This window comes from Blennius ocellaris (assembly GCF_963422515.1).
Source record: "Blennius ocellaris genome assembly, chromosome: 12".
In the NCBI taxonomy this organism is placed as follows: Eukaryota; Metazoa; Chordata; class Actinopteri; order Blenniiformes; family Blenniidae; genus Blennius; species Blennius ocellaris.
In genome coordinates this window covers 27,931,111-27,957,349 of record NC_137661.1, presented here as the reverse complement: position 1 = coordinate 27,957,349, position 26,239 = coordinate 27,931,111, and the positions used below count along the sequence as shown (strand labels likewise).

Sequence of the window (26,239 nt, the reverse complement as noted above, 5' to 3'; positions counted from 1 at the left end):
GTAAAGGAATTTTACGGCGAGAGAAACAGTCACGGACGAGGTGGAGGTCAGGAGATGATATTATTTGGTGTCACGGTAGTGGAATCACTAATGAAAGTAAAAAAACAAGCGTCTCAGAGAGATCAGTGACTGCAGAGGTGGAGAAGAGTCTGATCTGAAGGTGGAGGTCAGAGGAGAGTGACATCATGGGGGAGAGTGACGTCATGGAGGAGAGAGGCGTCCTCCTCCCTCTCCTGGTGGACAGGACCGACACAGTGTCGCCTCTTTTCATCAGGTGCTCAGTCAGTTTTGAAACTTAAAAACGTAACTATCATGGGGGATTGTGGGAGATCAAAGATGGCGTGGCGGCACCTCCGGCCAGAATGTCAACATTTGAAAAACATCCAGACTTTGTCAAAGAAAGAGTCTTGAAGCCACGAGAAAAGTCTGGAATGTGGTGAAACTGACGGCTGGGGGTTTTTTCCCACAGACGATCCAGATGTGGAGAGATCCAGTGGACCAACGGGGGATCTGGTGACACCGAGCCCCGGGAATCTTTCCTGTGACGCTGAGACGTCAACAAACCGGGGATGTCCCGCCAAAATAAAATGCTGGAAATACCAATTAGTCTGAGTGTGGAGAGGAATTTCCTTCAGGAACAACGTATTAGAGATGGAGGTCAACAACGACTAACAGGTTTTTATTTCCTGAGGATTCTGGGAGAAGAAGTTTAACATTGATTTTGAAATAAAAAAAAGAACTAAACTTGCGAATAAAAATAAAATATTAACGTTGAGCAAACCACTCCAAAATAAAAGTAATATTTTAAGACGTGATGACGTGGCCATGATGACGTGTCGCGTCATCGTTTCATCTGAGTGGTCCGTGGAGGCCTCCGAGGCCCCGCCCCCTCCTCCCTGCGTGTTGCTAACATGTTGCTAACATGGCGGATCGCGGCAAGCAGGGCCGCCGCCGCTAGCCGCCACGAGCCGCCGCGAGCCGCCACGAGCCGCCGCTAGCCGTCACGAGCCGCTCGGAGGAAGAGGTGGAGGAGCTCGCAGCTCCGCGCGCCTTACGAAGGTTCGGAGGCGCTTTTTGTCTTCTTTCTCCCCCCCCCCCCCCCCTCCAGAGGCGTCGCTTCCCGGGTCACGAGAGGCTGAGCACCGCGGAGCTAACGCACACACCCACACACACACACACACACACACAGCCAATGCTAGCCCTCCTCCAGTGTTAAACACGCTCCCGCTTATCTTTATTATTCTTTTCGCACGTTTCTGACGCTTTAAGCGACTGAAACGAGCCCAGTTGTTATTGTTACGGTCGCCCGTAGTGACGTCACCTCGCGTACTGCGTGACTTCGGCGAGCTGCTCGCGGCTAAGACTGTTAGCATTGTTAGCTTTAGATGTAAACATTAAGCCATTTGAGCAAAGTTAGTATGACAACGAGCCTCGATCGTTAAAAGTAGCATAACAACTAGCCTAACTAACAAGATGTAGCATCGTGTTCAGCTAAGTTATCTCGGCATAAATTTACTATTTCTTACTATTTGCTATAATTGAGGTCGAACTAGCTTAATGAGCTAACTAAAGCATGAAAACTACTGAACTACTTGTGTATATAATAAGTAACATATGTAGCTTAACCTGCTATATATATTACCTTAGCAACTGGCCTAATCAGCTAAATGTAGTAGAATAACTAGCTTAATTAGTTAAATATAACATTATTATGAGTGAGCTACAATATTTACAGCATGATAGTTTGATATTTTAGCATAATAACTAACATAACCGGCTAACTAGAGTAGAAAACTCGCTTAATTAGCTTAATCTAGCATAATTGCACCTGTTTTACAGTCACTGCACTGGCTCTCCACGTGTTGCAGGATTGCCTTTTAAGATTTTGTTATTAGTTTTTAAATGTCTCTTTGTGCTGCTTTTACGACATGAGCCCTCGCGGTCTCTGAGGTCCTCCGGCACCAGCCTGTTACGGGTTCCTAGTGCCGGGACCAGGACCCATTGTGAGACCAGGGTCTGTCACTCAGGCCCACGTGAGGGCCTCGGGGCCACAGAGACTGTCAGTGTTTTACAAAACAGGCTCAAAACCCGCTTTTTTAATTCAGCCTGTCATTAGCTGACTATTTTACTTGTTCTTTTTTCTAATGTCGTCAGTGTTTTACCTTTTATTTCAGTAACAAATGTATTTTACAAGCTCTTATTTCTTTATTTTTATTGGTTAGTTATTTTTTTTACTTCTCTTTTATTTACGCATTTATATATTCACTTTGTGAGCTCCAATTTTTTAACTACTATTTTACCTACTTTCTCTTCACACTCTCCACATCGGGAGTTGAGTCTGGTGGGTCGGGGCAGTCCCTGTGGAGGCTGTAATAAACTCCTCTCTACAGTAAAGGTATTAAATGTACGAATGTTTGCATTTATTCTCTCAAAAGACAACTTGAGGTCAGTAGAAGCTCCGAGAAGGAAGCGGTACAACGTACGTTTGTTCACTTTGGACAATGTGGGGGTCTGAGTGACGTCATCATCTCATAATAAGCTAGTTCTATCTTTAAAACCTCACTTTATTAACCCCTGGAGAGATTCTTTATCAACGCAGCACAAACCGCGTTTTTTTCCCCAGCTAACTCTCGTGTCCGCCTCGCTGGACGACGCCTTTACAAACATTCACGTCCATGTTTCGCAGTGTTTTGAGCGTAAAATCTACCCAAACAGCGTCGTGTTGTCGTGAAAAGTCGGGTTAGCACAATGCGGCTAGTTCTGTAGCATGCTAAGCTTGGCTCTATTGGTGTTTTTTCACGTCCGTCTTGCTTTAGTCTCCCCCCAAACACCCCAGGGCGTGTGTATGTGCGTGATGATGGCTGACTAGCAAAGACACGTGGCGATTTTGTTAGCTGTTGTATTCTTGGTTCCAGACTTGACGTGGCCACGCCCCCTCCAACTCCGCCCGCCATGCCCGGGACGCAGTCGGACGCCAGCAAGAGCGAGGCCAGCCGAGCGGCGGCTGGCACCAGGACGGCTTCCGAGAACCCGCGGCGAGGGCGGCTCACCAGGCTAGCTCGGCTAACGGGCCGTGCCGGCGAGCTAGCGGACGCTAGTGGCAATGCTAGCGAGGAACAGCTAGCGCAGGATGGCACCGAGGACGGCCCGCTGACAGAGCAGCAGCTCGGACTGCGGCAGGCCGAGGAGCGTCTTGGCCGCGACCACATCCACCGGCTACTCAAGGTAGCGCTAGCTAATGTCAATATAGCTACAATTTTTTGGAAATTTGCATTTGGTTAAGCAAAGGTGCTAGGAGGCTTCCTAAAGGAGTTAAGGAAAGGTGTTAGGAGGCTTCCTGAAGGAGTTAAGAAAAGGTGTGAGGACGCTTTCTCAAGGAGTTAAGGAAAGTTGTTAGAAGGCTTCCTAGAGGAGTTAAGGAAAGGTGTTAGGAGGCTTCCTCAAGGAGTTAAGGAAAGGTGTTAGGAGGCTTCCGAGAGGAGTTAAGGAAAGGTGTTAGGAGGCTTCATGAAGGAGTTAGGAAAGGTGTTAGGAGGCTTCCTGGAGGAGTTAAGGAAAGGTGTTAGGAGGCTTCCTAGAGGAGTTAAGGAAAGGTGTTAGGAGGCTTCCTAGAGGAGTTAAGGAAAGGTGTTAGGAGGCTTCCTGAAGGAGTTAAGGAAAGGGGTTAGGAGGCTTCCTGAAGGAGTTAAGGAAAGGGGTTAGGAGGCTTCCTGAAGGAGTTAAGGAAAGGTGTTAGGAGGCTTCCTCAAGGAGTTAAGGAAAGGTGTTAGGAGGCTTCTTGAAGGAGTTAAGGAAAGGGGTTAGGAGGCTTCCTGAAGGAGTTAAGGAAAGGTGTTAGGAGGCTTCCTGAAGGAGTTAAGGAAAGTTGTTAGGAGGCTTCCTAGAGGAGTTAAGGAAAGGTGTTAGGAGGCTTCCTGAAGGAGTTAAGGAAAGGTGTTAGGAGGCTTCCTCAAGGAGTTAAGGAAAGGTGTTAGGAGGCTTCATGAAGGAGTTAGGAAAGGTGTTAGGAGGCTTCCTGGAGGAGTTAAGGAAAGGTGTTAGGAGGCTTCCTGAAGGAGTTAAGGAAAGGAGTTAGGAGGCTTCCTGAAGGAGTTAAGGAAAGGTGTTAGGAGGCTTCCTGAAGGAGTTAAGGAAAGGTGTTAGGAGGCTTCCGAGAGGAGTTAAGGAAAGGTGTTAGGAGGTTTCATGAAGGAGTTAGGAAAGGTGTTCGGAGGCTTCCTGGAGGAGTTAAGGAAAGGTGTTAGGAGGCTTCCTAGAGGAGTTAAGGAAAGGTGTTAGGAGGCTTCCTGAAGGAGTTAAGGAAAGGGGTTAGGAGGCTTCCTGAAGGAGTTAAGGAAAGGTGTTAGGAGGCTTCCGAGAGGAGTTAAGGAAAGGTGTTAGGAGGCTTCTGAGAGGAGTTAAGGAAAGGTGTTAGGAGGCTTGTCAACATGCTGTATTTTTCTGCGCGTTAGCCGCTAGCATGCTAGGTTTCTCTCCTAGCTATAGGCGCTAACGTTCCAGGTGTTCTCTGTGTGCTAGCGCTCTCCTGACTTCCCGTCGTACGTCTACGTGTGCTCCTTGTGCTGCGTTCACATCGAGAACGTGCAGCTGGCGCACAAACACATCAAGGAGAAGCGGCACAAGAAGAACGTCACGGTACGTTCCTGCCACGTTAGCATAGCGTCCACGCTAGCCTAGCATAGCTTTGGCGCGATTTAACCTTTTCTGTGCGTTTTGTAGGAGAAGCAGGAGGAGAACGAGCTGCGTGCGCTACGGCCGCCCACGCCGGCCCAGCTGGCGGCGCTGGACGCCGTCGTCACGGAGACGGCCCGTCGTCATGGCGTCTCCGAGGATGATGTCGCTGCCCGGACGGAGACCGTGAGGTGCATGGATGACATCATCAGGGTGCACCTGCCAGGTTGGGGGACGCGAACACATGCTTAGAGAAGAAGTTGCTAAGTGTGTTCTAATTTAGCAACTTTAGACGTTTTAGCAACTTTAGCTATTTTGCTAATTTAGCAACGGTAGCTTCTCTGTCAACTTTAACCATGTAAGCTATTTTAACAACTTGCACTACGTCACCAACTTCAACTATTTAAACAATTTTAGTAACTTAAGCTACTCCAGCAACTTTAAGTATTTAGACAATTTTAGTAACTTAAGCTACTCCAGCAACTAACTATTTAAACAATTTTAGTAACTTAAGCTACTCCAGCAACTAACTATTTAAACAATTTTAGTAACTTAAGCTACTTTACCAACTTTAACTATTTAATCAATTTTAGTAACTTAAGCTACTCCAGTAACTTTAACTATTTAAACAATTTTAGTAACTTAAGCTACTTTACCAACTTTAACTATTTAAACAATTTTAGTAACTTAAGCTACTCCAGCATCTTTAACTATTTAAATAATTTTAGTAACTTAAGCTACTTTACCAACTTTAACAGTTTAAATAATTTTAGTAACTTAAGCTACTTTACCAACTTTAACTATTTAAACACTTTTAGTAACTTAAGCTACTTTACCAACTTTAACAGTTTAAATAATTTTAGTAACTTAAGCTACTTTACCAACTTTAACTATTTAAACAATTTTAGTAACTTAAGCTACTCCAGCATCTTTAACTATTTAAATAATTTTAGTAACTTAAGCTACTTTACCAACTTTAACTATTTAATCAATTTTAGTAACTTAAGCTACTCCAGTAACTTTAACTATTTAAACAATTTTAGTAACTTAAGCTACTTTACCAACTTTAACTATTTAAACAATTTTAGTAACTTAAGCTACTCCAGCATCTTTAACTATTTAAATAATTTTAGTAACTTAAGCTACTTTACCAACTTTAACTATTTAAATAATTTTAGTAACTTAAGCTACTTTACCAACTTTAACAGTTTAAACAATTTTAGTAACTTAAGCTACTTTACCAACTTTAACTATTTAAACACTTTTAGTAACTTAAGCTACTCCAGCAACTTTTGCAACTTTTGTAACTTGAGTTTGTTGAACTACTTTTTATTTATCTACCTCAGTAACTTTTACAACTTCAGTTTGTTTCTTCACTTTGTTTTTTAATATCCACCTCAACCAGTTTAGCTTGTTTAGCAACATCATCAACTCGAGCCTCCAGCAACTTCAGGAATTTTTATTAGCTTCAGCTTCATAAAACAATTTGCAATTTAATCTACCGCAATGTGTTGAACCCTGCAGCTCCAAGAGCTTATGACACGTGAACATTTAAAAAAAAACAAAAAAACAATAGAAAATAAGACTATTTTCACTATAAAACGTTTTTGTCATATTGCCGTCGTCTGCTGGTAAAAAAACTACAAAAAAAGTGAAATGAAGTCAATACAGGAGTATCAGAGTCCAGCAGTAACTATAAACAGTCTCTCTCTCCCCCTTTAGCTTCAGCTCTTTCTTCTACCTCAGCAACCGACACAATTAAGCAACTGCAGCAACTTTCGGTTCTTTAAAAAACATGAGCCGCTTTAGTATTTTCCGGTATCTTCAAAGCTAATATAGATTCTCTAGTGAGGTGAAGATGCTAACATGCTACCTGTCGCATTTAGCGTGCTCCCTGCGGCTCTACGGCTCCTCACTGACGGGGTTTGCCTTCAAGACGAGCGACGTCAACATCGACGTCGTCTTCCCCAACCCTGTGAGTCCCGCCAAACTAAAAGTGCTAACTTTTAAAATAAAGGCACTGACTTTGGTTTTTTTTTTCCCTTTTGGGCCAGATGACGCAACCTGAAGTTCTGATCCGAGTCCTGGAGATCCTGAAAAACAGTCGTAGGTTCAGCTATTAGCACATTAGCATGTGGCTAGCAGTCCACTGCTAAGCTAAAGCCTAACGTCGTGTCTTTTGTTGCAGCCGAGTTCTCGGAGGTGGAGTCGGATTTTCATGCTAAAGTTCCTGCCGTCTTCTGCCGACACGCCAGCAGGTACCGCTAGCGAGGAAGAGAGGAGAGGAAGAAGGGAAAGGAGGAGAAAAATAAAGAAGTACAATTTTAAAAAAGGGAAGAAAAATTAAGGGGGAAAAAAGCTGAAAAAAAGAACAAGGCAAAAGATAAATAATAGTAAAGGAAAAATTAGGAAGAAAGAAGAAACAGTCAAAGAAGTTTTAGCGCTAAATGAATCCTTGTTAGCGTAGAAGCTAGCGCTAACACCTTGTTGTGGTTTTCTCCCCGCCAGCGGCCTGCCGTGCAAAGTGAGTGCGGGGAACGACGTGGCGTACCTCACCACCAACCACCTGGCCGTGCTAGCTAAGCTCGAGCCGCGGCTGGTTCCTCTGGTGCTAGCGTTCCGCTACTGGGGACGGGTCAGTACGCTAACATTGGCTTGCGGTTCATGCTTACTCTATGTCTGCTATGCAAGTGGAAGATACAGTGGAAAGTAGTGGCGCTAGCTAGCCTCATGCTAATGCTGCTTAGCTACTAAAAGTCAAAGATACAGTGGAAAGTAGTGGCGCTAGCTAGCCTCATGCTAACGCAAGTTAGCTATATTACAATGCTGCAAGGCAATGATATATAATGTTGCTAGTTAGAATGATGCTAACCTAACGTGTGTGTGTGTGTGTGTGTGTGTGTGTGTGTGTGTGTGTGTGTGTGTGTGTGTGTGTGTGTGTGTGTGTGTGTGTGTGTGTGTGTGTGTGTGTGTGTGTGTGCGCGCGCGCTAGCTGGTGCACCTGGACTGTCCGGCTGAAGGCGGCGTACCGTCATACTCTCTGGCTCTCATGGTCGTTTTCTTCCTGCAACAGAGGAAGCAACCGTTGCTGCCCGTCTACCTGGGAGACTGGGTCAGTAACCACGGCAACCACACCGTCGGTAACAATGTTAACCACACAGTCTGTCACAACATCTTGAATCTTGCGTCTCTGGTCTTGATTCTTAAAACTTGAGTCTTGAGTCTTGGTTCCCTGCTCTTGAGTTTTGAGTCCCAGGTCTTGATTCAAGATTCTTGAGTCCAGATTCCCGTTGATGCTCGGACTCTTTAACTCGTCAACTTGTTGGTTTGTTGACTAGTTAACTCATAAATTTGTCTACTCTAATTCATTGACTCGTTGACTCAATTCACAGACTCGTTGACTCGTCAACTTGTTGGTTTGTTGACTAGTTAACTCATAAATTTGTCTACTCTAATTCGTTGACTCGTTGACTCAATTCACAGACTCGTTGACTCGTCAACTTGTTGGTTTGTTGACTAGTTAACTCATAAATTTGTCTACTCTAATTCATTGACTCGTTGACTCAATTCACAGACTCGTTGACTCGTCAACTTGTTGGTTTGTTGACTAGTTAACTCATAAATTTGTCTACTCTAATTCATTGACTCGTTGACTCAATTCACAGACTCGTTGACTCGTCAACTTGTTGGTTTGTTGACTAGTTAACTCATAAATTTGTCTACTCTAATTCACAGACCCGTTGACTCGTCAACTTGTTGGTTTGTTGACTAATTAACTCATAAATTTGTCTACTTTAACTCATTGACTCGTTGATTCAACTCACAGACTCGTTGACTCGTCACCTGGTTGACGCCTTCACTGCGTTTGTTGACTGATTGACTCAGTTCATTGACTCGGTTGCAGGTTCCAGATTTCCACGTGAAGCGAGCAGACGAGTTCCACCTGACGGGAATCTGCTCGGACTACTTTGTCCGTTGGGAACGCCGTCCGCCGTCCGAGAACCGAGAGAACCGAGAGAATCGCACCGAGAACCACAAAGACCCCGAGAGCTCGGAGGGCCTGGTGAGCTCCGCCTCTCCACTTCCTGGTTCCTGGTTCATTTCTGGGTGCTGCCCGGTGCGCCGTTTCGGTACGGACCCCCCCCCCCCCGCCTCCCTTGTAACCTCCGGTTCTCTGGTTGTGGTCCTCCAGGCCGCCCTGGTCTGGCCCCGGCCCGTCGCGGCCTCGGTGGGTCTCCTCTGGCTGGAGCTGCTCCGGTTCTTCTCCCTGGAGTTTCCCCTCGAGGACTCGGTGATTAGCGTCCGTCTCAAGGAGTCGCTTCCGCGCGAAGCCAAGAACTGGCCCCGGAGACGGCTCGCTATCGAAGGTAGGCCCCGCCCCCCTGGAGACGGCGAGACCCCGAACCCGTGCTAACCCTTTCTGTTCGCGTTGTTAGCCAACTGTTTACTTTTTCCTTTTGACACTTCTAACTTCCTTTAGCCTCCTTAACAACATTCGCCTTTTATCTTAATTTCTCTACTTGTAATTGGCGTCTTTCGGCCATTTTTGGTCTCTAGCTTTTCCACGTTTAGCCACTTTTAGCTTCTTTGAGCTATGTTAGCCGTTTAGAGCTTCTTTGAGCTATGTTAGCCGTTTATAGCTTCTTTGAGCTATGTTAGCCGTTTAGAGCTTCTTTGAGCTATGTTAGCCGTTTAGAGCTTCTTTGAGCTATGTTAGCCGTTTATAGCTTCTTTGAGCTATGTTAGCCATTTAGAGCTTCTTTGATCCACATTAGCCTCTTTTAACCTCTTTCATCTCTAGCCCCCTGGTCCAACTCCTAGTTCTTGTCCCGGTCCTGATCCTGATTTTGATCCCGGTTCTGGTCCCAGTTCTTGTCCCATTCCCATTCCCCCTTCCGGTCCCGGTCCTGATCCCGGTTCTAGCCTTGGCCCTGGCCTCGGTTCTAGTCCTGGTCCTTGTCGTTGTCCGGGTTGTAGTTCTAGATCTACTTCTAGTTCTGGTCCTGGTCCTGGTTGTCACCCTGCTTGTCCCCCTTTCAGACCCCTTTGCCCCGAAGAGGAATGTGGTTCGGAGCCTCAACAGTCAGATGGTCTTCGAGTACCTGCAGGACCGCCTCCGGGCCGCGTACCGGTACTTCGCACACCCGCAGAGACCCGCAGAGAACCAGCAAGTCAAACCCGATGGCAACCAGGAAGTTAAGTCTACAGAGTCCCTGGGGAACCAGGAAGTGGATCTGGAAGTTACAGTTGAGGAAGAACAAGGAGGAGACCCTGTTGAGTCATTGGGGGATCAGGGAGTTAACCAGGAAGTGAGACTTTCCAACTTGTCTAGTACCCAGGAGATCGGACTCAATGAGAACCAGGAAGCGAGCCCTCCCGAGTCTTTCAAGAACCAGGACTCGAGAGACTCCGAGTCATCAGAGAACCAGCAAGTAGGACTCGACCGTGAACAGGAAGTGAGACCTTCAAAGTCGTCAAAGGACAAGGAGGCGAAGCAGGAAGTCGTAGAAGCGTCAGATAAGCAGGAAGCGCAGTCTGACGAAACACTGCGGAACCGGGAAGTGTCACCAGAGATCCAGGAAGTCAGGCCCTCTGGGAACCAGGAAGTGATGCCCAGCAAGAACCAGGAAGTGAAGTACGTCTTCGACAAGCTGATCCTCACTGGGGGAAAGGTTAGCCGCCGTTAGCGTAGCTTCTCTCTTCAACCCGTGTCCTGCTGTCATGGTAACCGCGTGTGTGTGTGTGTGTGTGTGTGTGTGTGTGTGTGTGTGTGTGTGTGTGTGTGTGTGTGTGTGTGTGTGTGTGTGTGTGTGTGTGTGTGTGTGTGTGTGTGTGTGTGTGTGTGTGTGTGTGTGTGTGTGTGTGTGTAGCCCCCCACCGTGGTGTGCAGTGTTTGCAAGCGTGACGGTCACCTGAAGGACGAATGTCCTGAAGACTTCAAGAAGACAGAACTGCAGAAGCTTCCGGAACCGAACCCCAAGTTCTTCAAGATCCTCGACTCGTTGTGTTCCACCTGCTACTGTAACACACACACACACACACACACACACACACACACACACACACACACACACACACACACACACACACACACACACACACACACACACACACACACACACACACACACACACTAAAAATCACACAAATTCCAGTTTTTTCTGAAACTGTAAACACACACTTACCTGTGTGTGTGTGTGTGTGTGTGTGTGTGTGTGTGTGTGTGTGTGTGTGTGTGTGTGTGTGTGTGTGTGTGTGTGTGTAGTCGAGTTGTGTCTTTCTCCGCTCGAACAGCAGCGACGAGAATTAATCCTCTCTGGACTGGAACGTTTCATCAGGAAGGAGTTCAACGGTAAGCCCCGCCCCGTATCCCCCCCCAAGCCACGCCCCCTTTTCTCGCTCTGTCCCGAGCCCTGTCCGTATGCGAGTTAGCATGCTAGCTTGTTCTGTGTCTCTGCAGATAAAGCTCGGCTCTGTTTGTTTGGATCTTCTAAAAACGGATTTGGTTTCCGTGACAGCGACCTCGACATCTGCATGACGCTGGAGGGCCACGACAACGTCGAGGTTAGCATGCTAGCATGTATAAACCCCCGTACGAAGTCTGGAAAAAACTCAACCCTACATTAAAGAAAACATATAGGGTCTCATACAAACTCACGTCCAATCTAGTGTAATTGGCTAAAAATACTGCAGTTGGTTAAAAGCGTTGTAATCCGTTAAAAACACAGGCAGAAAACGCGATAATTCGCGAAAAGCATTGGAAATAAAAAGTCACACTAATAAATACTTCACGTACCGACTTGCATACGAAGTCTCCAAAGTCTGGTAGGAACTAACCACTGTGTTCCGACAGAAGCTGAACTGTAAAGAAATCATCGAGGGGCTAGCCAAAGTGCTCAAGAAGCACGCGGGTGAGGACAAAGCTTTTGTAAGTCGGGAACCTTGTCGGAAGAACTCGGCGAGACTTGACTCCGCCTCCTTTTTTTTTGTGTGTGTGTGTGTGTGTCTGCAGGACTCCGGAACATTCTTCCGATCACGACGGCCAAAGTTCCCATCGTGAAGTTCGAGCACCGGCAGAGTGGCCTGGAGGGCGACGTTAGCCTCTACAACACGCTGGTTAGCCGCTAGCTTAACATCACACCGCTCCGTTAGCGCTCTAGCTTTCTTAGCTACATGTAGCATCCTAGCCGATTTACACGTTTTGCGTGTTTTTGCTTTTAGTGCGCATTAACTGTTTTTAAAATGTTTGCGATTTTAGCCCATTTAAATGTTCCCAACTTTAGTGGTTTTTCCGTATTAACTGTTTTTGCCTTTTCAGTTTTCTTAACATCTTAGACAATTTTGATATTTTAGGCTTTTTAGCAGTATTTTATTATTAATTTTTTTAATTTGGCGTATTAACAGTTTTAGCTTTGTCGCTATCTGAGTGGATTGAAAGCTTTTCCCAAAGTTTTTCCATATTAACTGTTTTTGAATTATTTTTATTTTATTTTTTTTACATTTTAGCCATTTTACATGCTTTAAATATTTTAGCAGATTTTATTTTATTTTATTTAGCTTTTATTTGCGTAATCAAAGTTTACTTTTAGTATTTTAGCTAACTGGGTGGGTATTAACTGTTTTAGCATTTTACAAATTATATTTTATCGATTTTAGTGGGTTGAGGTTTTGGCTTTTTTGCAAATTAACTTAGCAGCTTGAGACGTTTTTTGTTTTAATGATATTTTTGAGTAATAATAAAAGGTTATAATAATAGCATTTTAGCCATTTTAGCAAGCCAATTTAGATCTTTTAAGTTTTTTCGCTTTTATTCCGTATTAATAGATTTCACGAATTTAGTCGCCTTAATGCTTTTATCCAATTGAACCACCTTTAGCATTTTGCCACCAGTTCAGATGTTTTAGCACTTCTAGCGCTGCTGCGTCAGCTAATTTTGCGTATTTAATTCCCTGAAGCTAACTAGCATAAATCACCTACCGCAGGCTCAACACAACACCCGGATGCTAGCTACATATGCCGCGCTGGACCCTCGCGTGCAGCTGCTGGGCTACACCATGAAGGTTTTTGCTAAGGTACATGCTGACGTTCGTTTAGCATCGTTAGCTTTTTGTTTTTTTTGCCATTTGAGCGGTTTTAGCACTGTTAGCTATGTTAGCTCCCTCAGTCAATTTCAGTTCTGTTAGTGATTTAGCAGAGGCCTGTACTACAACGCTGTCAATTATCCAGGTAACTTCAGGATTAACTCTGGTTTATCCAGTAACTTCAGGATTAACTCTGGTTTATCCAGGTAACTTCAGGATTAACTCTGGTTTATCCAGTAACTTCAGGATTAACTCTGGTTTATCCAGGTAACTTCAGGATTAGCTCTGGTTTATGGCGGTAACTTCAGGATTAACTCTGGTTTATGGCGGCAACTTCAGGATTAACTCTGGTTTATCCAGGTAATTCAGGATTAACTCTGGTTTATCCAGGTAACTTCAGGATTAACTCTGGTTTATCCAGTAACTTCAGGATTCACTCTGGTTTATCTAGGTAACTTCAGGATTCACTCTGGTTTATCCAGGTAACTTCAGGATTAACTCTGGTTTATCCAGGTAACTTCAGGATTAACTCTGGTTTATGGACGTAACTTCAGGATTAGCTCTGGTTTATCCAGGTAACTTCAGGATTAACTCTGGTTTATGGAGGTAACTTCAGGATTAGCTCTGGTTTATCCAGGTAACTTCAGGATTAACTCTGGTTTATCCAGTAACTTCAGGATTCACTCTGGTTTATCTAGGTAACTTCAGGATTCACTCTGGTTTATCCAGGTAACTTCAGGATTAACTCTGGTTTATCCAGGTAACTTCAGGATTAACTCTGGTTTATGGACGTAACTTCAGGATTAGCTCTGGTTTATCCAGGTAACTTCAGGATTAACTCTGGTTTATGGGGGTAACTTCAGGATTAACTCTGGTTTATGGAGGTAACTTCAGGATTAACTCTGGTTTATCCAGGTAACTTCAGGATTAACTCTGGTTTATCCAGGTAACTTCAGGATTAACTCTGGTTTATCCAGGTAACTTCAGGATTAACTCTGGTTTTCTGTACTACGACGCTGGTTGGCTTCTTCCCGGGATAAATCACCATGGTAACTGACTCTGAATGTCTAACCTGCTCTGTGGCAGGATATGTTCCGGTTCAGATCACAGTGAGTGTGAAGCTCCGCCTCCTGACCAATCAGATCTCTTGGAAAATGCCCCGCCCATTCTTAACTGATGGTGATTGGTGGGTTCAGTGCTGAGCTGCAGCGGGAGGAGACACCTCCAACATTTTAATTTATCAAAGTATTTATGTTGGACTTATTATAGTAATATAATAATAATAATATAATATAATATTGAAGTATATCTTGATTTTATTCCATAATCGAGCAGCTCTGTGATGAATTAATATTCCAACAGGATACAAACTCACACGGAGGAAGCTCCGCCTCCAACCCGTCTGCTGCAATAAAGTGAAAGTCCGTTTCTATTGGCCCACGAATTAATGTGCTCTCATCTTGCCAAGTCAGCATTAACAAGTCGGCATTAACAAGTCGGGAATGTTCAGGCTTTGGCTGCAGCGGCAGTGTTGCTTTGAGCTGCTGGATGTTGTTTGAGTTCTTGGTAATCTCAGAGATTAACTGCTCCTCGATGGTGAAGCTGCTCTGCAGGGGGTCTCCCTCTGTGATTGGTCACACGCTGCAGGCTCCGCCCCTTTCATGTGAACGCTCTGATGCTGGGAGGAAACTCTGGTTGAACCAGTGACTTGATAACCTGTTAGTGCTGATCATGATCCACAATCTCTGGATTAGTTAATCCAGGTAACATAGATCCTGGTATGTTTATCGAGGTAAGAGAGATCCTGGTATGTTAATCCAGGTAACTGAGGTATTCTGGTATGTTAACCCAGGTAACAGAGATCCTGGTACGTTAATCCAGGTAACAGATCCTGGTACGTTAATCCAGGTAACAGAGAGATCCTGGTATGTTAATCCAGGTAACAGAGAGATCCTGGTATGTTAATCCAGGTAACAGAGAGATCCTGGTATGTTAATCCAGGTAACTGAGGTATTCTGGTATGTTAACCCAGGTAACAGAGATCCTGGTACGTTAATCCAGGTAACAGATCCTGGTATGTTAATCCAGGTAACAGAGATCCTGGTACATTAATCCAGGTAACAGAGAGATCCTGGTATGTTAATCCAGGTAACAGATGTATCCTGGTATGTTAATTCAGGTAACAGAGATCCCGGTACGTTAATCCAGGTAACAGATATCCTGGTACGTTAATCCAGGTAACAGATATCCTGGTATGTTAATCCAGGTAACAGAGAGATCCTGGTATGTTAATCCAGGTAACAGATATCCTGGTATGTTAATCCAGGTCGTAGTACAGGCCTCTGCTTTGTTTCTAGCTTTAGTCATTTGTTGCTCTGTTAGCGTTAGCCATTAGCTTTACGGTCAAACATGTTAAATGTACTTAGTGATGTAAACACACTAGCTAAATTTGCTGTGTTATTAGTTGAGCCCATTTGAACTCTTATGAACATTCGCAATTTTAGCAGCTACATTAGTGGTTTTAAGATGATCGCTAAATTGGTTAAAAAAGAAACTAACTTTGTTAACTATTTAAAAAATTACCGAAATCATCAGTTTAGCCCTTTTTAACTCTTATATCATGTTTTTAGTTGCAGTGTTAGCAGGTAACCAGCGCGTTAGCTGTAGTTAGCATGCAAGTAGTCATTTACAGAAAAGCGATTGTTTGCATGTTAGCAGTTTTTAGTGCAGTCGTGAGGGTTAGTGCCGCATTTTAACATTTGTGACATATTAACTGTTTTAGCTATTTTACCTACCTTTAGCTGCATATAGCATTTTAGCTAATTTTGATGCTTTGTTTCTCAGTTAATATTTTTGCGTTTTAACTGTTTGAGAACAAACCTTTCAGGAATTTTCGTGATGTTTTTCTGTTTGAACTGTTTTTGCATTTTAGTGTTTTTCGCATTTTACCCTGATTGAGATGTTTTATATATTTTCAGCAGATATTTTTGAGTATTAACTATTTCAGTGGTTTTATCCAGTTATGCTAAGAGTAGCATTTTCAGACATTGAACAGCATGTTAGCAGTTTTAGTTGTCTGTTGCAGCGATGCTAACCCTCCCGCGTGCTTCCCGTTAGCGCTGCGACATCGGCGACGCCTCGCGGGGGAGCCTGTCGTCGTACGCGTACATCCTGATGGTTCTTTACTTCCTGCAGCAGCGCATCCCGCCCGTCATCCCCGTCCTGCAGGAGGTAGCGCCCGCTCGCCACTCGCTAATACTGCAGCTAGCCGCGGTGATGACGCTGCGTGTGCTTTTCGTGCAGATCTTCGACGGGGAGGCGGCGCCGCAGCGAACGGTGGACGGGTGGAACGCGTTCTTCTACGACGACCTGACGCAACTGGTAACGACGGCATGAAACACGTCCCGTCGCCAAGGAAACCACACTCACAAACTGGAAATCACTAAATAATATCAGGAGACGTCAATGGAAAAATCTGCTGTCTGACTATATTATTATACTATAACCTCAGTACTATATAACCTCAGTACTATATTATTATACTATAACCTCAGTACTATATAACCTCAGTACTATATAACCTCAGTACTATATTATTATACTATAACCTCAGTACTATATAACCTCAGTACTATATAACCTCAGTACTATATTATTATACTATAACCTCAGTACTATATAACCTTAGTACTATATAACCTCAGTACTATATAACCTCAGTACTATATTATTATACTATAACCTCAGTACTATATAACCTTAGTACTATATTATTATACTATACCCTCAGTACTATATAACCTCAGTACTATATTATTATACTATAACCTCAGTACTATATAACCTTAGTACTATATTATTATACTATACCCTCAGTACTATATAACCTCAGTACTATATTATTATACTATACCCTCAGTACTATATAACCTCAGTACTATATTATTATACTATACCCTCAGTACTATATAACCTCAGTACTATATTATTATACTATACCCTCAGTACTATATAATCTCAGTACTATATAATCTCAGTACTATATAACCTCAGTACTATATAACCTCAGTACTATATTATTATACTATACCCTCAGTACTATATAATCTCAGTACTATATAATCTCAGTACTATATAACCTCAGTACTATATTATTATACTATACCCTCAGTACTATATAACCTCAGTACTATATAACCTTAGTACTATATAAACTCAGTACTATATAACCTCAGTACTATATTATTATACTATAACCTCAGTACTATATAACCTCAGTACTATATAACCTCAGTACTATATTATTATACTATAACCTCAGTACTATATAACCTCAGTACTATATAACCTCAGTACTATATTATTATACTATAACCTCAGTACTATATAACCTTAGTACTATATAACCTCAGTACTATATAACCTCAGTACTATATTATTATACTATAATCTCAGTACTATATAATCTCAGTACTATATAACCTCAGTACTATATAACCTCAGTACTATATTATTATACTATAACCTCAGTACTATATAATCTCAGTACTATATAACCTCAGTACTATATAACCTCAGTACTATATAACCTCAGTACTATATTATTATACTATAACCTCAGTACTATATAACCTCAGTACTATATAACCTCAGTACTATATAACCTCAGTACTATATAACCTCAGTACTATATAACCTCAGTACAATGTAACCTCAGTACTATATAACCTCAGTTTATAATCTTACGTTTATGACGGTGACACACCGCGAGGTTCTTTGTGATGTAATCTGACGCTCCTTCCCTTCGCTAGCGCCGCCGGCTGTCGGAGTCGCCGGGGAATTCGGAGTCGGTTGGCGAACTCTGGCTCGGCCTGCTGCGATTCTATACCGAAGACTTCGACTTCAAGGAGCACGTAGTTAGCATCCGCCAGCACCGCAGGCTAACCACCTTCGAGAAGCAGTGGACCAGCAAGTGCATCGCTATCGAGGGTAAGCTAGCGCTAACGCCAAACTCGCTAATGCGCCCACGGGCTAAATGTTCGTCTCTTCCGCAGATCCCTTCGACCTGAACCACAACCTTGGAGCCGGAGTCTCCCGCAAGAGTATGTACGCTAGCTACCCTAGCGTAGCTTTTCCGCTTCTCGCACTGAGACACATTACCACAGTTAGCAACGTTAACATTTGCTAATCGATGGCGCAGGTTTCCATTCTGGAAAGTTGATTTGAGCACAGCTAGCTTTAATTAGCATGCTTGTTAGCTACAGTTAGCTAAAAATATCATTCTTGTTAGCCGTGTTTGCTTTCAAACTTGTAAATAATTGGTGCTAATTGGAGCTAGTTATAGTAGCATGTTGCTACTATTATAAACAAATAGCGAACTTAGCTGTCGATTACAAGGAGGTCATGAAAATGCTGAACTTTACATGTTTAACTGGGTGAAGCTAATTGCAGCTAATTGCTAGCCGATCGCTGGAGTCGGCTTTTAAGGATGCTACAAGTAGCTGCATTAGCAATTTTTCAGCAACATATGCTAATGAAGAGGCTAAACTTGTATAACGCTAACCCTGTTTGATGATTTAAGCTAAGTTAGCTACGTTACCTCCTTGAGTGTTAGTGTGGCTAAGCTAACTGTTTCCGTTCCAGTGACTAATTTCATCATGAAGGCGTTCGTCAACGGACGCAAGTTGTTCGGAACGCCGTTCTTCCCAATCCCGGGAACCGAAGTGGTAACGACAACACACATCATCTTGCTAGCCACTGGCCGCTGGGCAGTCAGTAGCCATTAGCCATCATCTGCTAACCTCTAGTAAACAGAAATTAGCCAGTACCTAGTATGCTAGCCCCTAGTCCGTAGCCATTAGCTGCTATTCCCAAGCCACTATCAGCGAGCCAGTAGTTTGAAACCACGAGCCCCAGGGGGTCTGTGACCTTCAACACTCAAAAAGCCGTTTGGAACCGTTTCCCACTGAACGCAACACACCGCGACGCTAACAACCGTTCGCCACCAGCCAGTAGTCCCTCGCTAATAGCTCCTTGCCGCTAACTTTAGCTTTGTCTCCTCAGGATTACTTCTTTGACTCGAAGGTGCTCACAGACGGAGAGCTAGCGCCGAACGACCGCTGTTGCCGCGTGTGTGGGAAGATCGGACACTACATGAAGGACTGTCCGCGCAGACGCAGGTCAGCTAACATGCTAACACTACGCCTGTCTACCCGCTGTCATCCTGACATGAATCCGTAAGAGGTTACTGAACTAAAAATGCAATTTGAATGAGCTAAAATTCTAACACGACTTTTTTTTACAAGCTAATGTGTGATTTCAATGAGCAGCAACCTAAAATGCTAACGAGACTCCTCATTAGCTTTATTGGACTGACATAACATCACTGAACAAGCTCACATGCTAACGCGAGACTCGTCATTATTCTAACACGCTGACATGAAACTGCTAACTTAGCTAACAAGCTAGCATGTTAAAGTTAGGATTTTCAAAAGACTTTTTAACGACCTAACATGCTAACACGTTACCAGCTGTTGCTTTGACATGGTAAAGTTAGAATTCTAACTTTTGAGCACGCGGACACGACGACTGTGAACGAGCCAGTGTGAGAACACGTAGCCTGTTGGCTAACCTCTTGCTAGCCGTGTGCGTTCAGGATGAAGAAGAAGGAGAGCGAGCGAGACGAGGACCTGAAGGAGGACGAGCCCCGCGAGCGCCGCTGCTTCCAGTGTGGCGACGCGGGACACGTCCGGAGGGACTGCCCGGAGTACCGACACCTCAAACATCGCAACGCCGCCGCCGCGCCGGGTACCCCGACGCCGCTAGCCGCACCTTCTCCCTTTGACGTTGGCTTACTAATCTCAGTAAGCCCCACCCCCCCCTCCCACAGGTGGTCACATGGTGCGATCCGGTGCCAGCAGCTCGCCGTCTGATTCGGAGCAACCCGGAAGGACACGGAACAACTCGGAATGTGTGAGTGGCGGCGAAACGTCTGCAGTCGAGGGCGACGCGGTTCTGAGACGTTCCGCTTTTAACTTGGTGTGAAACAGTCGTAGCGTGAAGGAAACGCTGTCTTACTATTTAAATCCTGTGGTTTTTTTTTCCAGTCGGAGACGCCGCCCTGCTCCCCCCAGCCGCCCCCTCAGTTGCCCCCACCCCAGTACCCGCCCCCTCAGTTGCCCCTGTCGTCCCTGCTGGGCTTTCCGGGTCAGTTTCCGGGCCTGCCCTCCCTCCCCCCACCCTCGTGGCCCCTCAACGACCCCAGCATCATCTTTGCCCAGCCGGCGGGCGGGGGGCGGAGCTTCAGGATGCCCCGCCCACCGTCCACCTTCACCGCCGGGGGTAACTACCAGGGCAATGGCTTCCTGCCCCAGGGTAACGGGGGGGGCAACTACCAGCCGGGCAACAGCTTCCTGGGTCCAGGTGAGGACAGGATGCTAACAACTGCTAATGTGCTAACCACAGCTAACGGTCAACTGCTGACATGCTAAAAATTTGCAAAACTTTGGCTAACACGCTAACTATTTACATGCTATTATGATGACAGGCTAATCTAAACACAAGCTAAAATGCAACATTGGCACCCTCAACTAGCATGCTAACAACTACAAACAAGCTAATATAATAACCACACCTCGCATGCTAATGTACGAACTTAAGCTAACATGGTAACGACAAAGAAAGTATTAATTTGCTAATCCTGAGCAACATGCTAACACAATAGTGGTAACGCTATAAATGAAGCACGTGCTAGCAACTACTTTGTCAACAGCGAGCACGCTAATGACAACGGTCGCCCTGGCTATCATGCTAATGCACTAATTCCAGCGAGCACGCTAGCCACTGCCGCCATGCCACCGTTGCTCATGTGACGTAATGTTTGTTTACATGTTTGTTTGTTGTTCCAGGCTCCGTGGTGCCGCTGCTGCCTCACGTCCGACGTCACCTGAACTTTGTCCAGCAGAAGAAGTGACGCTAGCGTCACGTAGCACACGTGTTTGAAAGACTTTCTTGTACAGTTTTTACGTTTTCATCTTTTAATGTGTCGCCGACTCGGATTTCATGGCGAAACGTCAAAAGGATCTTTTTAATCTCCCATTTTTTCAGGGAAACGAACAGATATTAGTCGTGTTTTTATTTTTAACGTGGAAAAAAAAAAGAAGTTTGGACGTAACGTGGATGAAAGGAAAAATAAACGTCCGCCTTTATTTTTATTAGCCGTGTTTTGGGTTTTTTGTTTGCCAACGTGACGAACCAACTGAGCTAACATGTCAGGTTGAAGCGCCGAGCTCAGCTAGCCAACTTGGCAATAGTTAGCGGGAGGAAATAAAAAGGGACAAAAAAAATGCAAGATATCAGAAAAATATGATTAAAAAAAACAAAGAAAATAAAATGCAAATTCTGATGTTTCTGGGTCGTGTTTTCAATGTTCGAGCTATCTAACATGCTATCTGAGCAAACATGCTAACGTGTGCTAGTAGCATTAATAGTTTCTTGGGATTTATGGTTGGTTATTAGCATTAAATTACTGTAATAGATTACTGAAAGAAATAAATCACTGGAAGTAATTTAAGAAAAATGTCTATTAATGGAAGTAAACTGTCATTTATGCATTAACAACTCCTAAAGTAATTGAGTAATTACTTAAAATTAATAAATGATCAAAAGTCATTTAGTAATGTAAGATTATTCATTTGAATAGCTTTGTTATTGCATTAATAATAAATTGGGGCACCACCGGCTGAACTGGAGATAGCCGATACCAACATATCGGTCTCGTTTGTAAACAGGTTTGTTTAGGTTAGTTAATATTTCTGTATAAAATAAAACCATCTGAAAGAAAAGTGAAGGTGTGAGATCTGAGTACAGACTGTTACAAACCAGTGAATTGTCAACAATAAATACCAGGAATCGATCAGTTCAGCGACATTTATGAACTGAAATGTATTAAGAAATAATTCAGAAATCGTCTCATATATCAACACGGTCAAGTAGCTAACGTGTCCAGCAGGTGGCGGCAGACGGAGCGTCGGTGTGAGCGGGTGTAATGACCTCGACTGGACACCAGAGGGAGGCAGACGTCAGGTTCAGTGTGGTGACCATGGCATTTGTTTAATATTGGTCTTAATTAATTCCATTGTGATCAAATGTTTCACTATGTTTTTGTACAACCTCTGCAATGTTGTGCTCTCATCACACGGACTGGAGCTTCTGGGCCGCGGCGTGACAACAACAACAACAACAACATCGTTTATGTTCATTTGAACATTATTTCAGTTGATGGGTGTTATTTGATCACAGGATGGATCCAACCCTGGTCCGGGGGGGGCGGCGCCCTGCAGGGGGAAGCTCCTCCCAGTGGCAACACACCCGGTTGCAACGAGGGGCTCGTTACTGGGCTTTTTTCACAACCCTGGTGATGACATCATCATTAGCTCCTGGCCTGCTGAAGCAGCGTGATGACATCATCATTAGCTCCTGGCCTGCTGAAGCAGCGTGATGACATCATCATTAGATCCTGGTCTGCTGAAGCAGGTGATGACATCATCATTAGCTCCTGGCCTGCTGAAGCAGCGTGATGACATCATCATTAGCTCCTGGCCTGCTGAAGCAGCGTGATGACATCATCATTAGGTCCTGGCCTGCTGAAGCAGGGTGATGAAGTCATCATTAGCTCCTGGCCTGCTGAAGCAGGGTGATGACATCATCATTAGATCCTGGTCTGCTGAAGCAGGGTGATGACATCATCATTAGATCCTGGTCTGCTGAAGCAGGTGATGACATCATCATTAGATCCTGGTCTGCTGAAGCAGGGTGATGACATCATGTCAGATGGTGTTCACAGGTGTTACAGTAGTTTTAGGGGTCATGTCAGATGAGGTTCACAGGTGTTACAGTAGATTCAGGGGTCATGTCAGATGGTGTTCACAGGTGTTACAGTAAATTTAGGGGTCATGTCAGATGAGGTTCACAGGTGTTACAGTAGATTTGGGGATCATGTCAGATGAGGTTCACAGGTGTTACAGTAGATTTAGGGGTCATGTCAGATGACGTTCACAGGTGTTACAGTAGTTTTAGGGGTCATGTCAGATGGTGTTCACAGGTGTTACAGTAGATTTGGGGGTCATGTCAGATGGTGTTCACAGGTGTTACAGTAGATTTGGGGATCATGTCAGATGAGGTTCACAGGTGTTACAGTAGATTTGGGGATCATGTCAGATGAGGTTCACAGGTGTTACAGTAGATTTGGGGGTCATGTCAGATGGTGTTCACAGGTGTTACAGTAGATTTAGGGGTCATGTCAGATGGTGTTCACAGGTGTTACAGTAGATTTGGGGGTCATGTCAGATGAGGTTCACAGGTCTTACAGTAGATTTGGGGGTCATGTCAGATGAGGTTCACAGATGTTACAGTAGATTTGGGGGTCATGTCAGATGGTGTTCACAGGTGTTACAGTAGATTTGGGGGTCATGTCAGATGAGGTTCACAGGTGTTACAGTAGATTTGGGGATCATGTCAGATGAGGTTCACAGGTGTTACAGTAGATTTAGGGGTCATGTCAGATGACGTTCACAGGTGTTACAGTAGATTTGGGGGTCATGTCAGATGGTGTTCACAGGTGTTACAGTAGATTTAGGGGTCATGTCAGATGGCGTTCACAGGTGTTACAGTAGATTTGGGGGTCATGTCAGATGAGGTTCACAGGTCTTACAGTAGATTTGGGGGTCATGTCAGATGAGGTTCACAGATGTTACAGTAGATTTGGGGGTCATGTCAGATGAGGTTCACAGGTGTTACAGTAGATTTGGGGATCATGTCAGATGAGGTTCACAGGTGTTACAGTAGATTTAGGGGTCATGTCAGATGGTGTTCACAGGTGTTACAGTAGATTTAGGGGTCATGTCAGATGAGGTTCACAGGTGTTACAGTAGATTTGGGGGTCATGTCAGATGAGGTTCACAGATGTTACAGTAGATTTGGGGATCATGTCAGATGGTGTTCACAGGTGTTACAGTAGATTTAGGGGTCATGTCAGATGGTGTTCACAGGTGTTACAGTAGATTTAGGGGTCATGTCAGATGAGGTTCACAGGTGTTACAGTAGATTTAGGGGTCATGTCAGATGAGGTTCACAGGTGTTACAGTAGTTTTGGGGGTCATGTCAGATGGTGTTCACAGGTGTTACAGTAGATTTGGGGGTCATGTCAGATGAGGTTCACAGGTGTTACAGTAGATTTGGGAGTCATGTCAGATGAGGTTCACAGATGTTACAGTAGATTTGGGGGTCATGTCAGATGAGGTTCACAGGTGTTACAGTAGATTTGGGGGTCATGTCAGATGAGGTTCACAGATGTTACAGTAGATTTGGGGGTCATGTCAGATGATGTTCACAGGTGTTACAGTAGATTTGGGGATCATGTCAGATGAGGTTCACAGGTGTTACAGTAGATTTGGGGGTCATGTCAGATGAGGTTCACAGGTGTTACAGTAGATTTAGGGGTCATGTCAGATGGTGTTCACAGGTGTTACAGTAGATTTGGGGGTGATGTCAGATGGTGTTCACAGGTGTTACAGTAGATTTAGGGGTCATGTCAGATGGTGTTCACAGGTGTTACAGTAGATTTGGGGGTCATGTCAGATGAGGTTCACAGATGTTACAGTAGATTTGGGGGTGATGTCAGATGGTGTTCACAGGTGTTACAGTAGATTTAGGGGTCATGTCAGATGGTGTTCACAGGTGTTACAGTAGATTTGGGGGTCATGTCAGATGAGGTTCACAGGTGTTACAGTAGATTTAGGGGTCATGTCAGATGAGGTTCATATACCAGTAAAATCTACTGTCTGTATTTCCAGTTTCCACTGATTTCTTTTGTGTTGTGTAAAACCTGCTCCACCCCTCATGTGCTCCACCCCTTTTTGTCCTCGAGTCCATTCGGGTCAGAGTCCATCCCCGGTAACATTCTCATGACACAGCCAGTAGACGTGTTGATTGGTTCTGGGTGACGGAGGTTGATGAGGGAGTGCCGGCGGTCCGTATTGTTTTCACTCTCAATAGGAAGGAACGGCTGCGGAACAGTGGAGTGACTCAGACAAACCGTTCACACTGGAAACATGAAATCCCATCAGTCCTTCAGAGTTCTTCACTCACAATCACCATTGTGGCTCCAAACGATTCTTTTTGGTCTCAGAAGAAATGTCAGCAGTCTGAAGCCTCCACAGTTTGACTTGTTGAAATTCTTACTTGAATTTAAAATATTTGCCGACTCGTCTGTTTTGTCGGAACTTGTGTTTATTTATTATTTACACACCGACGATTTGGAGTGAAAGCTTTGGCCGTTCGTCCAAACGACGGCGGCGGTCGGAGCAACTGAAAACACAACTTTTTGAAAATGGCTCCTGTTGTGTGTGTGTGTGTGTGTGTGTGTGTGTGTGTGTGTGTGTGTGTGTGTGTGTACACAGAGATCAGATGTCCCTCCGGCCTGAAGACCAGAGATTTTTGACGACGTCTCAGAACGGCGCCGTTAAAATATCTTCTCACGATCACAAGGTACAACGACTTAAAATCGACGTGCATGAATCTACGATCACTTCAAGAACACTAATTTCCACGACACCAAGCAATAGAGAACAATAAAAGCACAATTTTCGCTTGTCACTGTATTAGTGTAGAAATGTCAATTTGGTTCTATCAGAAGGCTGAAGTCTGACAGAAGGACGTTTCCAGTGAACGGCGGTTCCAGCGAACGGCGGTTCCAGCGAACGGCGGTTCCAGCGAACGGCGTTTCCAGCGAACGGCGTTTCCAGTGAACGGCGTTTCCAGTGAACGGCGTTTCCAGTGAACGGCGTTTCCAGCGAACGACGGTTCCAGCGAACGGCGGTTCCAGTGAACGTCGGTTCCAGCGAACGACGGTTCCAGCGAACGACGGTTCCAGGGAACGACGTTTCCAGTGAACGACGTTTCCAGTTAATGCGGCGGTTCCAGCGAACGGCGGTTCCAGCGAACGACGTTTCCAGCGAACGGCGGTTCCAGCGAACGGCGGTTCCAGCGAACGGCGGTTCCAGCGAACGGCGGTTCCAGCGAACGGCGGTTCCAGCGAACGGCGGTTCCAGCGAACGGCGGTTCCAGCGAACGGCGGTTCCAGCGAACGACGGTTCCAGCGAACGGCGGTTCCAGCGAACGGCGGTTCCAGCGAACGGCGGTTCCAGTGAACGGCGGCTGGTCGTTGGCTGGATGAGACGTTCCACAAGCTGCCAGAAAGACACTGCAGGATTTGAAAAGCACTCAGGGGTTTTTTTTGCTCCTCTTGAAGTTGGTTCTGGAACTGAAGAAACAAAATTCCGCCCCAGAAGACAAACACACTTCGGCCATCAGGTTCTAAAGGCCAAATATCGTCACACTGTGAAATCATTCAATTTTAATCCCTCCCACTTCTCCTCCTGCTCTTTTATTTATCGTTCATATGCACCTTATTTTAAATGTTTGACTGT

General features: G+C 44.8%; 1 protein-coding gene across 2 annotated transcripts; it reads left to right on the top strand.

Annotated features, from left to right (window-relative positions):
- Positions 1 to 910: 910 nt before the first annotated feature.
- Positions 911 to 21,483, top strand: tut4 (terminal uridylyl transferase 4). Of its 2 annotated transcripts, XM_080506797.1 has the most exons (28): positions 911 to 1,059; positions 2,916 to 3,225; positions 4,519 to 4,635; positions 4,720 to 4,897; positions 6,558 to 6,646; positions 6,726 to 6,777; positions 6,860 to 6,929; positions 7,180 to 7,306; positions 7,664 to 7,783; positions 8,576 to 8,734; positions 8,864 to 9,038; positions 9,712 to 10,343; positions 10,542 to 10,692; positions 10,937 to 11,023; positions 11,132 to 11,235; positions 11,525 to 11,582; positions 11,684 to 11,787; positions 12,654 to 12,743; positions 15,870 to 15,983; positions 16,056 to 16,133; positions 17,564 to 17,741; positions 17,807 to 17,854; positions 18,396 to 18,478; positions 18,816 to 18,931; positions 19,408 to 19,559; positions 19,642 to 19,724; positions 19,859 to 20,174; positions 20,660 to 21,483. In XM_080506797.1, the coding sequence occupies exons 2-28, from the start codon at positions 2,953 to 2,955 to the stop codon at positions 20,722 to 20,724; spliced, it is 3,819 nt and encodes a 1,272-aa protein (XP_080362923.1). In that variant the 5' UTR covers positions 911 to 1,059; positions 2,916 to 2,952; the 3' UTR covers positions 20,725 to 21,483. The 2 variants fall into 2 exon arrangements, with proteins under 2 accessions (XP_080362923.1, XP_080362924.1); XM_080506798.1 differs by lacking the exons at positions 19,642 to 19,724; positions 19,859 to 20,174; positions 20,660 to 21,483 and having other exon boundaries at positions 19,394 to 19,532.
- Positions 21,484 to 26,239: the final 4,756 nt, after the last annotated feature.